The sequence below is a fragment of the Periplaneta americana genome, chromosome 13 (assembly GCF_040183065.1).
Source record: "Periplaneta americana isolate PAMFEO1 chromosome 13, P.americana_PAMFEO1_priV1, whole genome shotgun sequence".
Lineage (NCBI taxonomy): Eukaryota > Metazoa > Arthropoda > Insecta > Blattodea > Blattidae > Periplaneta > Periplaneta americana.
The window spans coordinates 38,117,376-38,135,816 of record NC_091129.1 but is presented as its reverse complement, the minus strand read 5'-3'; the positions used below and the strand labels follow the sequence as shown (position 1 = coordinate 38,135,816).

At 34.1% G+C, this 18,441-nt stretch overlaps 1 protein-coding gene across 1 annotated transcript in view; it reads left to right on the top strand.

Annotated features, from left to right (window-relative positions):
• The first annotated feature begins 207 nt into the window (after positions 1-207).
• Positions 208-18,441, top strand: part of LOC138711808 (alpha-tocopherol transfer protein-like) — a 52,592-nt gene continuing 34,358 nt past the window's right edge. Inside the window, exons 1-3 of the mRNA XM_069843058.1 lie at positions 208-309; positions 8,924-9,081; positions 16,530-16,698. Coding sequence (XP_069699159.1) covers positions 8,937-9,081; positions 16,530-16,698 — 314 coding nt within the window. The 5' untranslated portion in view covers positions 208-309; positions 8,924-8,936. The remainder of the gene's footprint in view (positions 310-8,923; positions 9,082-16,529; positions 16,699-18,441) is intronic.

Genomic DNA, 18,441 nt, shown 5'->3' with positions numbered 1-18,441 from the left:
TTCCCAGTTCACTTCTTCTTTCCTCTTACACGCAGATTGGTTTCACGAGGTACCGAATTGCCTTTATAAGCGTTCACAGAATTGAAGTCATACTGTACTTGTGTGTTATACGACAAGTTCTGTAATTTAATATACTGTATAAACCCGTTATCGTGTTTTAAAATAACATGCGATAAAAAAATTGGCGTATGTTCAAATTTGAAAGATATTGTACAAACATGTCCCACCGATTTCATAATATAACACAGTCTGCAAGGGAAAAAGTCAGTGACAGCTGGAAACCACGGAGTGACGGACGACTGCAAATCTGTGAGTTGAGCCGGAACTAGTTATGTACGAATTCATATCACATGGTCTCATATAGGGCCTTCACTAATAGTTCAACACAAAGACAGCTGCTTTCTCTTCTTCTTAATGAGTGCAACCTAATTCCAGAATAGAGGCTAGTGGTATTTCGAAGTGCAAGTGTTAATTAGGTCTTCCATAGAATTAATTCAGTTCTAATCCTCACTTTGGTAACTTTTTTCTGACTTGTTAAACTAATTTGCCTTTCATTTACACGTGGATTTTATGTAAGGAAAGAAACTAAATACAAATGGCGAATAAATGGCATTACCTCGAAAAATAAACCTGTAGTAGCTATGTACTTTATACTCTAACTTGTTTATTCGTCTGGTGAGTATAATTTAACCAGAGTCGTCGGCTTTAGCGAACTATCTTATTAGTTGGCAGGTGTTCTATCATTGCGTTTTATGTGTTCAATAAGAAGAAAGCCTTGGCTTGTAACATTTATAATGCAAGAATGTAATTCTCAAGTGTAGCAATTTCACAGACAATAATTATTTCCCTCTCACTCATTTGCAAGAAGATGTTACAACTTTAAATTGAGCAGTTTTCAGTTAATGCTATAGAAGGAAACATTTCGAGCTGCACTTGTAACTGGTAAATTGTGATAACTCATGTTAATAGCAACAATGACATATTTTAATTGTGCTTTGGGTCTTGCTTTGTTATCATGACATGTTTTACAGGAAGAACGCTACATCTTGTGTCGAAACTTTATTGCTCGAGAAGAGAGACAGCTAAGATTCGTTTTGTTTGTATCAATTGGGTATAATTTTAGAATGTGACGTTAATTATAAAAAAAAAAAAATAAGAATAACCAGGTTGCCACAATTTGAATTCAAGAGCGTTACATTTTGTATTAAGTCGGTCTTGGAGTAAAAGTCTTATAAGTACAGAAAGTCATATTTCGAAATACGACTGTTTTCGATCAATATATCCAAACCCTGATTTTACAATTTCTACTTATGACATTATTCCATCTAGACTTGAAGTCATTTTATTTTTTTTTTATTTTGCTAATAATTGTAACACAAAATATAAATAAACAGAAAAATTTTAGCTCGCCCCTGAAAGAGTAGACCTCGTGCTCAGGGGCGTATTCCTGACTTGAAATTAGGAAGTATATAATACAATTTGTCTTATGTCTACTACGCAATAAGAATATATAAATTTAAATTTACAAGAATTTAAAATTTTGAAAGAATAATATCAAATTATTCTGATTTATGACATTCTTGCTGAAAATAAGTTATGGACATGCAAGAGTAATTTGAAATATTTAGATTTATAACTTTATTGTTTGCAAATTATACGACACTATATCAACTCAAGATACAACTTTTTAGATCATAAATTTTCATAACTTCAGCGTTTGAGTCTTATAGTGATAAGCCAAGGAAAGCAAATGGTGAAACTAGTCCTGAAATCAAATTTTCGTGAAAGATCTCGTGTATGCTGGTGGCAGTAGACCAATCACACGAAAAAATGTGGCCTTTTATTTTCTCCGCAATAGCCAAAAAAGTGTTAGAGTCTGCAAATTATTCTTTATAAATTCTTTAGATGTTAATAGTCGTCCCATATACACGAATAGTCTTGGATTATTAATGGATAGAGATTTAAACTGGAATAGTCAAGTAACTCACATCTGTAAGAAAATATTTTCATTGCTTCACTCTCTAAATCACTTACGAATCTGTCTGCCTCTTTTCATAAAAGAAACATTATTCAATCGTTAGTGATGCCCCATTTTGATTACTGCGATTCTCTTTTGACAAATATAACCGTCAATTTAGTTGAAAGACTACAACGTGTTTATACTGTGTGTGTCCGTTTCATCTGCAATACTCGTAAATTTGACCACATATCTCCATCTTTTGAAGTTCTTTCTTGGGTCCGCCTAAAGGAACGTAGAATAGCACATTCTTTATCTCTTCTGTTTAGAATATTATTCACTTCTACTCCAAAATATCTGAGAACTCGCTTTAAATATCTTACAACGTTACGGAATCAACATCAGTCCTTATTATCCATTCCTCGTCATCGTACCTCTTTCTATTCATCCTCTTTCACAGTGTCAGTTTGTCGCCTATGGAACTCCTTACCTCGTCATGTCAGGGATTGCGAAAATGTTAATCAATTTAAATTAAGAATTAAAAATTACATACTTTTACATGAAATTGATTTGTGAGTGTTAGCCGATTTTTTATAGATTATTCTGTGTGTATATAAATTGTCATTTAGGCCTATTATAAATTAGAATTAGGATATGATTTGTAAATAACTTAATTATGTATCATGTTTGGTTAATATTTCATTATAGCCCATGTAAGGTTGTTAATGTGCATGAAAATTATTTTTATTTTGAAGTATGACTTCCGTATTTTTGTCATTGTTTTATTATGTATTTTACTTCTGGTAGTGTGGAAGAGAAGACCTCATGGCCTTAACTCTACCAGAATAAATAAATAAAAATAAATAAATAGTGGAGAAACAAGACAAGATAACGAATGTTCTTATGGAAGGGGATAAAAGAGGAAATCACGATAAGCAGCCAAAAATTGATGAGAATATCAAAGAAAATATTAGTTACCGGTAGTTTACTGATTCGATATGAAAAATTGAGTCACTAAAGCGAGAAAATACTTCCAGACTTTTATTGATGGTTGTAAGACCAATTCACAAATGTATGAAGATTACGTGACCTGTTATCTAGAAAAGAATGTTGAGTATGGGATCTACACTTTGTTTCGCCGTTTGTTTACTACTGAATGTAAAAAATATATATTTTTAATACAATTGAAACTTAATTGGAAAAGAATTTCTGTATCCCGCACTGACACGAGAGGTGATAAAAAATACGAAAAACACAGTTATTGCAGTTTACGATTTACAAGCAGTGATGCAATTGCTCAAAGGTAATGTATCGGTCTTCTATTAAAATCGAATTTAAACATGCTGAATTGTACTGTCTACAAATTAAAAATTAATTCCTGTGAATGTTATGTTCGGGATGAATACAATGCACACATAGGTGTGAACGCAATGCGAACATGTATGCTCTGACACTTGAAAGAGAAAGCTGATGACAACAGGCAGAGAGATTTCATATTTTACTCTGATATTTGTGCATTCCAGCAAAAAATTAAATTTATAATTGCCGGGTATCTCTACGTAGTCAGGTTTCTTAATGTAAGACGTATCATCCACAAATACGTTATAGCGAGACATACGCAGAACCAAGGTGCATTCTTTGGTAGGAAAGTGAAGCGCCAATTGAAAAGTGGACCCATTTATACTGTACAGGAGAAGCATTCATTTCTGTGATCAATTTCTTCGAGAAAAACGGGAAAACCATTTCACGTAAATGAGATGTGTTACGAAGATTTCTATGACATGAATCAGCTGCAGAGGGACATAGGTCCTATCAATTTGGGAGTTGTGAAGATTACAGATATAACGGAACTGAAAGGGTGATCCAATTCGCTTTCCTAAAAACTGTCAAATTTGGGTGCTAATTTTTAGGAATCAGTCTTCATAAAAAAGAAGAAAACTTCTATCAATGACGTAATGTTAGCTCCTATATTCACTGCAAAGCCAGGAATCTCCGAGATGAAAAAAAAGTTATTTTAGAGTTGATTAATAAGAATTGAATACCTAAACATTACAGAAAATGTATGTATGTATCCAATGCCTACTCAATTCACTTTACAATATTCGGGTTCCGCATATTGCGGATAGATGGCAGGATTGTGACCCATTTTCTACTTGTTCACCACTTCGGCGGGCTACACTGTACCTTATGTGTGTATGTGGAGACATGTCGTGTACTAGAGTGAGTGTATGTGTAAGTGCTCGTGTAATTGTAGTGTCTGAAATGAGTGATGATGAGAATATGAGGAAGGGAAAAGAGGAAATCCGATGCCGGGACGTAGTCTACTCCTGTCGAATAGCACCAAGGGGGCCGCCAAGCTTAACGTCCCCGTCCGACGGAAGAATCACTATCAACAGTGACATATGCCTTCTCTTCAAATGCACTGCGAAGAGATTTGGTATTTAACCCAGGCATATTGGTGCACAATACAGTGATTAAAGTTGCGCACCGCCATCTTTCCTAGTCCCGAGGTAGAAATTTTACATGAAATTTTCTGACCCCGCCGGGAATCGAACCCGAGCCGGCTAGCCTGCAGGCAGACACGCTTCCACAGAGCTATCTCGGCTATACGTAGGAATTTGTAAATTGCAAGTAAATTGTTTATTTCGGTAATAACATATTAATAGTCATTTTAGGCAAGTAGAATTATTATTGGAATTGTTCAGTACAGATATAATATAAGGTTGGCTATTTTGCAGTTTTTCAGAAAGTGGCAGAAATGATGTGTTATTTAGAAACCACCTAAATTACTGAGTTATGGAATAAAGATTTATGAGAAGTTATTTCTGAAATAATAGATTCAGTATACACTGACAAGTTTCACAATGTTTTGTACACAGTAATATTGTATATAAGAAATAAAATAACTCATTTTTTACTCGTACCATGTTAACACAATTTATTTTTGACACAACTCGAAGAGAACCAATTTTGTTTACTATAAAAAAATGTCACACTCAACATAATGTTTAATTCTATGTGAAATTTGGCAGCAAGAGAGCCATAAAACTGAAAGAGGTTTCTATAAAGAGATGTAGCCACGACTATCAATTAAGCTTTTCATAACTATCGAGTTATCCTAAGATGATATTGGAATATAATTACCCAACAACGTCACAGCACTTCAAAACCTTTAAATGTATCTCCTGAGAAATCATGAATTTAGAATTGTGACACTGTTTTCACAAATGAGCGATGCAATATTGCATATATTTCTGTAAATCTTCACTCTTAAGAGCTAACAGTTGTGCCTTTAGTTTTGAGAGGAATGAGTTGATTATGGCGCCAAACTCCACCGAGGAATTGGAGTGGGTATCATACTCTGATATAATTTTACCTCGAGACAGTAATCACACATGCTTCCACTAAGGTACAGTGGAGAAGAATTTACTGCTTTCTTTTACTGATATTGTGCTTATCAATTTTAAGTCATTTTTATTTGTACACGAGTAACAATTAGGCCTACATCAAAATATCACTAATAATATTGGCATGTAGGATGTACTCGTATACAGAATGAGCCGTAAGTAATGTTATTAAATTTCGTGAGTTTTTCTTTGAAAATTAAGGAAGCAGTGTATAGGGCAAACCCGGGTAATTTCGCAATATTAAGGTTTTACTCCTCTAAAATATAATTAATAACGTATTAAGATTTCCATTTTTAGGAAATGTCTTAATTATTATTATTTCTAAACAATGCACCCAAATTTGATTTTTTAACTAAAATAATTACGTACGATAGAAATTAAAAACGTGTTGTGAATTATAATCGTTTGGACGACAACTCTGTTACTTTTGCAGTACTACTCTGGTAATTTCGCAGTAATATTTCTAAAATAAATTTCTACATATTTGGTGCAAAAATAACTTCAGCATTACTACCAAAACATATGCAATGATTTATTTGTATTACAAGAATTTTCTCTCACTCAGATTTATGTTCTGTGCAAGAGTAACACAAGAAGTCCTTGCGGTATGTTACAAGTCCCTGACATTTTTTATTGGAACCACTTTATGCACTACATACACTGTATCCAGGCCGTTGTTGTTTCTCCGTTTACCGCAGTAGACTAAGTCTGTGCCCTTTTGGAGCCCTTCGGGGAGACTATTTTGTTTCGTTTTGTATCATACTAAAACCTGTCTCATCCAGATTCTAAATATGATTGGGCTTACCCTTCAGTCCCGAGTTATCTAGAACTCTCTCTAGAGCATCACAGAAGTCATTGAATGTTTCTCGTGTAGCAGCAGCAGTTGGAGAGATTTTCAGGCTGGTGCATGCACAAACCACGACGTTTCTTTAAAGAAACCCACCACTTCCAACCAGTCATCTTATTCTCATTGCTGAAAGGAATATTGCTACTTTCAGATACCAATCGAAATGCAAATTCTCGAACTTGAGTTGCAGTAAGCTCAAAGCCAAGTTCTTGCATCTCGACCACATGGGACACCAATTCAGCTTCTTTCTCTTCAGATAAGAAAAGAGTAGCGTACTTCCATTCTTCACCACTGGCATTTTGGAAGGATCAAGTTTGATGTTTAGACAGTTCTTCAGTGTTTTGTAAGAAAATTAAATTACTTGCTGCTCTTGTAAACAGACAAGCCAAAATTCAGTATTTTACTGAGTCCTTTTTACATTAGTTTCGTCATATTTCTTATCATATTTACCTGTAGCGGAGACACGTATAACAAATGATGCGGTAAATGTATAAAATTTGTTTGTAATTTATTCTGATTTACCTAAAACTGAGTTCTGAGATTTGAATCCGGACTTTTATTATGGACTATTAATATTAGGTAGGTACATTATATCTTTACAATAAATAGATAACTATTAATTTTATCTTCCTCTTTAATAGCTTAAGCAGGAAAAACTTACACACAATTGATCATAATATTTCCTACTCGGGTCGAACCCGTGACTCTGCCGTATCAGTATTGTTTCTTGTACTATTACTCAGCACTAAGAGTAATTAATCGCTATCAATCAGTTTAGTAAAGAAAATTATCATTACTCACTTATGGCTTTTAAGGAACCCGGAGGTTCATTGCCGCCCTCACATAAGCCCGCATCGATCCCCATCCTGTGCAAGATTAATCCAGTCTTCATTATCATATCCCAACTCTTTCACATCCATTTTCATATTATTCTCCCATCTACGGCTCGGCCTCCCCAAAGGTTTTTTCCCTCCGGCATCCAGTTACCATTAAACAGAGATAATGATACTTTCACATTCAATATGCCTACTTACTTCCTTTCACTGCCGCTGTCACATTTACCGCAATTATAACAGCCAGAACTGAATACGAAAAGATTCACGGCGAAAACACATTTCTCAGCAACCACTTGTTGGATATTTTTCACTTATCACTCAAAGAAGTCTCCACACTTTAAAGAATACTGTAATGAAATACTTACATTTCTTCAATTACGAAAATAATTCAGAGAAAACGTCCGCAACGTTTCACAACTACTGTATCCTCTTCTCACAGAATCTGACAACAGAATGGGAAAATCAGTTTTCAATCCTGTTGAAGCTCGACAGAGCCGCTGCTTGTAGTGGAGACGAATCTAGGTAGAGCTGCCATGTAGCCTACTGGGATTTTTTACAGGATCAAATTTACTCGGCCAACTTCAGAATGCTAAATATAAAAACTTCTGCGAAATTGTACGTGTTGCAAAATTACCCGGGTTTTCCCTAATGTCAATAAATAATTCAAATAATTTTAGTTTTGTCTTTTAAATGTGAAGAAATTTGATCTGAATATAACTTTTCGTTGTGAAAATAAATTTTAAAATGTTCTACAGAAATCTAGAACCTAACATTTTACCCGATATATTCTGCAGATTAAGAATGTAAAAGATAATAAGAAATGCAACGATGGATGGTTGAATGAATGGATTGATTAATGAATGGATGAATGAATGAAGAAACGGATGAAAGGAGGAATTAATGCACGAATGAATCAATGAAGGAAGGAACGAACGAATGAACGAAAAAACGAATGAATGTATGAATGAATGAATGAATGAATGAAATATTATGATATAACTTTGTAAATTAAAATTTTACATCAGATAATTACACATCGATGATCTGAAGTATTCTGAAATACAATTGAAATGTTAAAAAATATAGGGAATAGTATATTTAAATAATGAATTTTATAATCATCTTGCATTTATGTGTATCGTAATTTTTATTTATTTTATTTTTACCCAGATAAATATAGGTTATGAGGTAAATATTTAATAAATCTTTGATTATGCTTAATATAGCCTCAAATAATGAACTAAGAGGAAACTGCAAAACTTTGAAATATTAGTTATGTTACTTTTGAAAGCCCTTTCCTGCTGCCAAATAAATAGTAAATCAACGACAGTCCGTTTTTGCTAGTGGTAGGTTATGTCGTTGGGAATAATATGGGAGACAGGGATTTTAAATTCTGAGTCCTGAGAATATAGTATGCTATACTATTTTATACTATGTTTATGATAAAGACTATATGTGCAGAGATCCGAAATATAGTATAATATACCTGTATTTGTGCCCTGACTGTAACCTGAAGAATTTTTTCAGAATTTCTCTTCATGTCAATGAACTTTAAAAATGAAACAATAAAAAATGTCAGAGGACTCAGGAGGTAATGTTCTTCTTCATGTCAACTGCCGTTGCTCAATTTAAATCTCTCAGAATTGCAATGTTATTCTTCGTATTTATATATGTCACATAGGAGATACAAAATGTTGTATTAAGGCATAATATTATAATTTTTATTTCGTAGGTAACTATATTATACTGTAAGTACTGAATACGTAAGTAAAAATCAGCAATAAATCATCATTCCCAAACGTTGAAGCTACAACATTTGAAAATATGCATTACCCATTTATTAAAGAAAATTATGATTTCTTATTTTTATTTTCAGACTACTAATTACAATGGCGAAAGAATTCCGATCCTCGGGTAAAGACGTGGTACAAAAAATCTGGAAAGAGTTTGGATTAAATGAACAAATGATGAAGGAATCGGTAGGAGCTCTGAAGAAATGGCTAGCCATGGAGCCCCATCTGCCTCAAGAATCTGGTACGTAACAAATATACATGTATATGTTGCATGTTAATACGTTTGTTCAGTTACATAGACTATTTATTTCTGTTAAGTCGAGTATATTAGAACGGGTATTCCTAGTCTTTAAACGAGATGCAAGTGTGACGTATAATATTAGAATCGTATGCAGCACACGCTAAAAAGATATTTTACGTTACTGTTTTATCTCGTTTGAAAGCTAGAAATGCCCACGCTGAACAATCCTGGGTTAAGTTTATGTCAAACCTTAACAACTCTAAGTCCGCTTCTAAAACCAAGACTTAATTTATAAGAACATCTAAATTTAATATGAATTACACAACAAATTTACAAAATGAGGAACATCGGAACGAAACATTCGGCAGACTCCAAGGATCAAGAAAATATATACAGGGTGTAGTAGGACCTTACCGACAAACTTTAAGAAATGATGAGTGACACAGAGAGTATCATTTTTTGTTAAGGAATGTATGTTACATAACACGTCCTTTAGGAACTATGCATCCAAAAGTTCGATGTCCAGTGTGTTTCTTTTCTTTTTTTCTTTTTACAGAAGTTACATTTAATTTTCTATGCATGTTCTGATAATTTACAACAGCTGTTAAAATTACATACCCTGTTACAGTATCTCATTACAGTTTTGACACTTAACAGCATTCATCATACAACTCTGTTAAGCATGGCAGTGTTGTGTTGGATTGTTGGATGGAAAAAGAATTGAAGATGCACCAGACAGACCAATAACAAACTACAGCAGTGTAACAGAGATGATAAGGACTTAAGGCGCACATTTTTGCAACATTAGTGATGCGGAAATCGCTTCTAAAAAGGATGTATAAATCATGAAGGGCGTGTCATCGAGCATATTCTTTAACATAAAAAGACCCTTTCTGTGTGATCTATCATTCCTCAAAGTTTGTAGGTGAGGACTTGTTACACTCTGTATACTAAATATATGAAAGTTTGGAAAAAAAACAATGTGAAGAGAAGATGAAGTAGTCTACAATATACTGCCAACATTATCAGATAGGCTAATAAATGAGGTCCTATATAAATGGTTGCGCAAAGTGAATAACGGATCCCTCAGTATCACCATACAATTCTTTTTACATCATCACATGTGATGTTGAGGACGGTGTGTGCACTGGGTATCGTGAATTTAAATAATGTTTCCCTTGTACCAAAAAGAGAGACTTTACCTCCCATGCAGTACTTGCAGTTGTACCTCGCACTTAAGTGAGAAATGCATTGGTTTTAGATGGGCATCTACGTCATTGATTTGAATGACCTACTGCTGATCTTTTCCGAACGTATCGTAGGATGTAAAATAAGACTGCCTTGGTTGCGCCGATCGATTGCCACAGTGTCCGATCTTTTGCCGACCTGTTCTTTGATGAGCAATTAACCTTTTCGTACAGTTTCCACTTTTATTTACGAAGACTGGTTGGAATAATACGAGTACTTTGAACTCTATGGTTCCTTTCCGCAAAATATCTCATTTTGACAGTAGCCCAACACATGAATTTCGATTTCCTGGCATTGCGGCTGGTGTCATAGTTGGACTGTCAAGGAACGACCAGGGACGGATCGTAATGCTGATGTTAGTGGACATCTTGATTGTATTAGTTCGCTCCGAGGAAGATAATACTTTCCTTTCGCTGATCCAAGAGTTAGATTTCGGATCTTGCGTGTACTTTATCACTACTTTTCCTTTTTCTCCAAGACAGCACCACTACTCAAATGATCTCAGCCAAAATTCATCTCTTAATCGTCTTCTTTTGAAAGGAAGGTTTTCATCACTGCATGGAATATTTAAGCAGCGAAGAGATTTTCGTTTTTCACTCTCGAGAATGAAGATCTTATCATTTATTTTGAGAAGACGACTAGCAATGTTGTAGTGCTGGACATGATCTTCCAATTCAGCTTTAACTATTCTAAAGTCATGAAGCATCTTCAGAACATATAGTATACCGGTAGAACAGTCATCTGATAAACCTATGGTTTTCTTGACATTCGTACGAATAACGTCAAAATCAGGTAAATCTTTATAGGAAGTTTATTGAACGTTGTACTTTTTAGTGAATAGATAATCCTTGGACAAATAACAAGAGTACAGGGGAAAACCCCGATAGATCACGTTTCACTGTTTTTACAGGGGGGAATTTAAAAGTTTCAAGACTTATTATATTCTATTGCTTTGGGTTATCATTCTTAAAATTTCTTTCCACTAATAAGCTTGTTATTCTGTTCAGTTAAGCTACAGAATTCTATACTATCTGAGTCATTACATAACATCTAACAGAGAAAATCTATAATTTTGAACTTAAAAAGTTTTTCCCATCTGCTCTTGATATGCTGATTCATGATGTTTAACTTTAGTTTTGATTTTAGCAGATGTTTGGAAGTTAATATATCAATAATTAGTAGTGATAGATCTGACAATATTTTGTTGATCAAATACAGTTTCGCCGGTGAAAGTAAATCTAAATATTTATTCTTTTCATTTGGATCGAAGTAGACAATCTTATTTCTACAGTTCAGCGTAATGAAGTCGGGATGAAAACACTCTCTTATATATTGATCAATTTATACATTTTTGTGGAATTAATATTTGGACAAATGCTTTCTAAATTCAGTATTAATTAATATGTTTAGTCAGTCAATATCTTCCCCAAAGATTGCGAAATCATCGGCAAATGCAAGAGCTGATACATGGCTTACTGTATAAGATAACTGAAATCCATATACTTGCGAAATTTCGGGTTCAGTTAATTCTTTAATAATACCATCAATTCCTAAATTAAACATTTAAAATGGGAAGCTCCTTTACGAAGTTTTATAGCTATGTTTGAAAATTTAAGTTTTCATCCTATTCTTTACGAAACCGCTCTTGAACGTAATGTGTTGCTCGGTACAGCGTTATCGGTGTTATGCATACCTGGATATAATTCAGTTAAAGTGAAACGCTTTCTGCGTATCATCTGAGAATATTTGTAACAAAAATTACATTTATTCTCCTCTCAGCGTTCCGTCGGTCCTATACGCAATACATTCATTAGCTAAAACATTATTTATTTATTCATAGCACAGTTTATGCTCTTACTACAACATTGAAAGAATGGTATGTGCAACCTATACGTATTATATTTGCGGATCCATCATCATTAATAGTTTTTATATATTATGAATTTATGTATACATATATGAGCATTTTTAAAGGAACTAACCAACTATCTCAGACAGGCAATGCCAACAATAACGTCGACTTGTTAGTTAAAAATTAACAACACCAGTATGTCTGTACCGTATTGCATTGCAAGATCTGCCAGGAATTGGGTTCACTAAAATTATATTGCATGATATCTTCCTTACATTCGCATTAACTTCTTCAGGTGTTGAAAGAGATTTTTTCTGGACATCCATGAATTAGCTTGGGACACTCAGCATACAGAATCACTCTTTTCCCTTTATGTGGCAGTTAACAACAATTTTGGAAAGACCTAGTTCTTAGAATTCCTCTACGTTTCCTCCTATTGGAATTTGGAGGAAGAGACGATCGCCCTAGTTATAACATTTCCAGCATTCTTTCTCGTTCAAAATCCCGTATATGATCGGTCTAAAGACGACTGCAGATATTGAAATGCTGTATACTCTCTTCCTATGCTACACATAGTATATCCAGTCTACGAACTGTTTCAGATGAACATAACAAAAATATATGGAGTGTTGTCAGGTAACATCAAGCTGTGTTTAACAGCACTTCCAACTATTTTGCCGAGATCTCTTAGAAACCCGCTAGATAATGGATTTAAATTATCACAATATTAGCCTAAACCAAATATATTCATAAATAAATGTAAGTTTCTGCTCAGACTTAAGTAATTTTATATATTATTATGATATACCGAAGTACATATGATATTTCCGTGCAGAAATTCTGCGTCATCATAACATGAAAGATGAGTGGAAGAGAGAAAAATTCTCTCCGGCACCGGGATTTGAACCCGAGTCCTTAACTCTACATTCTGATGCTCTATCCACTAAGCCACACCGGGTTCCCATCCCGATGTTGGATCGAATCCTCTCAGTTTAAGTTCCACCTCTTGGGTTCCCTCTAGTGGCACAATGTCCACACATGTGCGAGATGCATTCGTTAAGAGTGACTAACTGGCCGGGATCCGACGGAGTAAGCACCGTCTTAAATCACAAAGTGATTATTTTTCGCATATCATAGTGGGAACCCAAGAGATGGAACTTAAACATAGAGGATTCGGGATAGGAATCCGGTGTGGCTTTAGTGGATAGAGTATCACCACTTAGAGCTGAAAACCCGGGTTCAAACCTCGGTGCCGGAAAGAATTTTTCTCTGTTCCACTCATCTTTCATCCCAAGTAATTTTGTTTGTACAAAGCGATTACGAACAGATAATAGATTTTTAACAATTATATTTTTGTAAACTAAAATTTCATGAGTATAATGAGTGCTAAGGTGCCTAATAGGGAAATTTCGGCTAATGTGACACGCCTAATTTCGTTATATTTTCTTTAAATTAATCATGAATTTATTAGGAATAAATGTAATTCTGTATGTATGTATGTATGTATGTATGTATGTATGTATGTATGTATGTATGTATGTATGTATGTATGTATGTATGTATGTATGTGTGTATGTATGTATGTATGTATGTATGTACGGTATGTATTTTTTTAGAAACGTAATTAAACTACATGTTCTATTACAGTTTGTAATACTACATGTTCTGGTTTACATCGATATTGCCTGGAATTTATATTAAGTTGAATTCCAGTTGTGTTAAGTTGATGATTGATAAGCTACCACATACCTGATTGTTCAATAATTACAATATAAGCTTGTATTATGCCGCTATCTGTATGGAATGCCTGAGTTTAGTAATGTTGTACTCTGTACAATTTGGCTTTTTCTTCTTAATAAATCCTATTCTGTCTTATCTAATCTATGTTTATGTATTTACACTATGTACAGATATATGCTTATTACTACTCTGTGTTGTATTCTACTTTTTATTGTTTGTGAAGTCAATTGAATTAAAGTCAATTGAATTCACAAATTTGCAAAAGTCTTTTAAGAATCTTTTCGTTAGGTCTCTTCTATCTGGTGGCCAAATTCCTCTCTTGGTAATTATGTTTCTCCGCAGTGTTTGCCTTTCCATGTTCTATTTGGAGCATTCGAGCAGAAGATGGTCGACGGTTTGATCTCCACCTTCACAGGGGCAAGTTGCATCTGGTATTATGTGGAATCTATAGAAGTAGGCCCTTATTCTTCCGTGTCCTGTGACCATGGTCGTGAGTCCCGATGTAATTGGGATTTTCGTAACTAGTTTCTGCGATGCTTGGAAAGTACTTCTTTGTTTCGGTTCCGTTGTTTGTAGCTCGCCATTCTCGTTCCCAACTCCTCATTCTCTCTTCTCGTAGTGTCTTCAGTACTTTGGTCTTCGGCACCTTGTTGAAGGATACGGGCTCGTCACTTCTGGCAGCTTGTTTACCAAGGTGGTCTGCGAATTCATTTCCATATATACCGATGTGAGCTTTGACCCACGAGAATGCTGCCGTCCAGTTGTTGCTTTTCAGATAGCACAATACCTGCCTGATGTTTTCTATTAAGCTGTTGTGATTACTGGTATTTTTAGCGAGTCTAGTGTAATTTGCTGTCAGTATAGATTTTTAGGAGAATTAAGGTTCTGTTGCATTTTTGGTACTGTTTCTAGTGCCTTCAGGATTGCAAGCTGTTCCGTCTGTTTATTAGAGCATTTGTCATCAAGCTTGTATTGTAAATGTTGAGATATCTGACCATTGAGTAGTACCACGATTCCTGAGCCAACTCCATCATGTATGTATGTATGTATGTATGTATGTATGTATGTATGTATGTATGTATGTATGTATGTATGTATGTATGTATGTATGTATGTATGTATGTATGTACGAATATATATGTATGTATGTATGTATGTATGTATGTGTGTATGTATCTATTATGTATGTATGTATGTATTTATGGACTCTGCAAATGGGTAAGAGCCCGGTGGCAGTGGTAATTAATTACACTCAATAATGACAATAATAATAATAACAACAACAACAAAAAAAGGATAGTAATATTAACAAGGAACATTCCAAATTAAATGAAGCATAATCACTTAAAATAACGTTTAAAGTAAATCTAATTTGTATCCTAATTCTAAGTTCAAACTACGTCATTCATCTTCATTCCGTCAACATTTCTCCATTTTCTCATCATTCCATAGGAATTTCCGAACGCCGGCTGGCGACGCACGGAGAGTACTAGCCTAGGGACACGTGGGATGTTTTACTCGAAACCTTGATACACAGCCGATGTGTCTTTGAGATCAGGGTTATCACAATTGATCGTAAAAGGCCAAAGTTCTGGGTCAAAATGCCTTACTCCCGAAAATTCCATTCCAAACGTTGTGTATGCGACCTTCAGTTGTGATTTTAATATTATGAAAGATGTAGGCCTATAGTAAGGGATGCTTCAGATCATATTAGCCTACTACTATTTTTATTTTTTTTTCCTGTGATGATATTCAGGCAGCAAATGAACCAGCCTGCTCTTATTGGTACAGCTTATGCAACGCATTTTATACAAAAGTTTTTGTTTGTAATAATTAACTATGATGTTGACCTTGTAATTTCGTAAATTATTTTATATAGGTCCACAAAGATTTCATTATGTGCATCCGATGTTCCCAATGACATCTTTCAACTTATATCCCATGTAGTCTCCTTTAAATAGCAACAACAGTAAAGCGAAAATGTGAGTCAATTATTCAGTTTCTCTGCCATCCTTTATGTATTAATTTATTTGCTGATTTGTTGATTTTCATCTCTTTCTTCCTTGTTTCTTTTATAACTATATGTATAATAATGACCTCTAACTTCTTTTGCCAAAATGGTGAATAAATCTTTTTTTCACTCTTAATTGCAGGTGTTTGAAGCAGACAAAGAAATTTCGTAATATTCATGAATTTAATATCTATTATTGTGGAGTATTTACGTGGTGTCCCAACACTTCCCGTCCACACCTGTGGAGCAACGATTAGCGCGTTGGCCGCGAAACCAGGTGGCCCGGGTTCGATTCCCGGTCGGGGCAAGTTACCTGGTTGAGGTTTTTTTCCGGGGTTTCCCTCAACCCAATACGAGCAAATGCTGGGTAACTTTCGGTGCTGGACCCCGGACTCATTTCACCGGCATTATCACCTTCATCTCATTCAGACGCTAAATAACCTAGATGTTGATACAGCGTCGTAAAATAACCCATAAAATAAATTTAAAAAAAACACTTCCCAAGATTCTTTCTTCCACCTTTTCATTGACACACGAGATAGTTCATTTTATCTAAATAACCAAATTAGCAAGTCTGTAATTTGTTTTCTTTATCAGGCAGTTTACATGAGGCACGACTAGAACGCTGGTTGATACGATGCAAGAACAACATGGAGAGAACAAAGCAGTCCATAGATTTATACTACACACTCAAGTCTCTGTCCCCAGATTTGATGTGCGACTGGAATCCTAGAAGTAAATGGTACCAGGACGCTGTCCAAACAACGTAAATATAACGAATTTTCTAGTTAAAATTTTAAGTTTAACTTTCATGTTAATTATTTGTGTCTGAATTCATGTCAATGAAATATCCTTAATCGTTATTTTATACGATCTTATAATATATATATATATATATATATATATATATATATATATATATATATATTTCGACTTGTATCATCATAAATATTGAACTAAAAGTTCCGATTTTATACTACTAGAGGAACCAAAGTGTTTCACAAGCACACTTCTTAGCCATGGTACCTACTTTGGTCCAAGGTTATATAATAAAATAATTGAAAAATACCCAAATTTGGAAAATTTTAGTATCAGAAATTTCAAAAATAGCGTTAGGAATTTAATTGTTAAAGAATATATGTTGATTTAATATGTGTATGTATTTGTATGATTTAAATTTTTAAAATTGAAATTGTATTTTTAAAGTTAATTTATTCGTATATTTTTTTTTTCTTGACCCACTTTGTGTCAAATAATTATCTTTGTTTTTGTTTAGATAGCTCCCTGAGCACGAGATTTTACTCCTTCAGGGAAGAATTAAGACTGTATTTTTGTACATGTTATTTTACCAACAATAAACAATATATATATATATATATTTATATATAAAGAAAGCGTAAGTTCCTTTCATCCCTTTTCTCATATTATCTTAAAAGTAATCATTATGTTGAATTCAATGAGTTTTTCGCTACATTTCAATGTATAATGCTCGTTCGTAATTCTCAAAATAATAAGAACAGGGTGATTCATATTCCTCAGTCCATAAATGTAATCACGAAAATTTGATAAAAAAGATAATTAGTGGGGAATAATAGTTGTTTATACAACTTGAGGCTAAAGCGAAGCTTAACTTCACGAGTGCTTCGGTTATTGGCACGAGCTGAAAGGTGACTTCCACAAGACCTATGAGTGACGAGAAGCTGTTTAGTCTCAAGTTGTATAAAGGATTTTTTCTACTACATTTATATTAAATCGAATAATATCAGAAATATTAATTTTATATCATAAAACATTGGCAGCAAGGGCTGACTGGGAACAAAAACACTTTTATTCTGTTTCTATAGCTTCGAATACGGATTGTTTGTTTTTCTCATGCACGTATCGGAGACATATTTTTGATTAGAGCTAGTACATTTAATAGTACTTTCGGATAAAGGAGAAATAACTGTTTCTGAATTCTGTTATGTTATTTCTTAATTCTGTAGTTAAACCTTTTTATTACTACTACTACCACTACTGCTAATGCTAATGCTACTGCTAATGCTACTACTACTACTACTACTACTACTACTACTACTACTACCAGGACCGCCGAGAGAATTTATGGGCCCCTATGCAATACTGGCCCCCGTTGAAAAAAGTAACAATTACAAGTTACCAGTTATTCTAACCATAATGATTATTTGCAAAATAAATAAAAGATAACCCCATACACAGATACGAACTTAAAAATATACACTTTTATTACGTTGAAAACTTTTAGCAAAACTTCACATTAGCGCAATATATTATATTCATAAAACATTGTTCTTAAACACCTTTATTTTCTAACTTGCAGTCCAACATCAACAAACAACTCTCCTTGACTTCACTGATGCAAAATCATCAATTATGTCATCAAAATTTAAAGACCTAGCAAGATCGCTTTCCAGACTAAGGAGCCAAGGTTATTCAGTCATTCTCGACACATTGTTTATCAGAATACATTTTTTATTTCCTTCATTTTGCT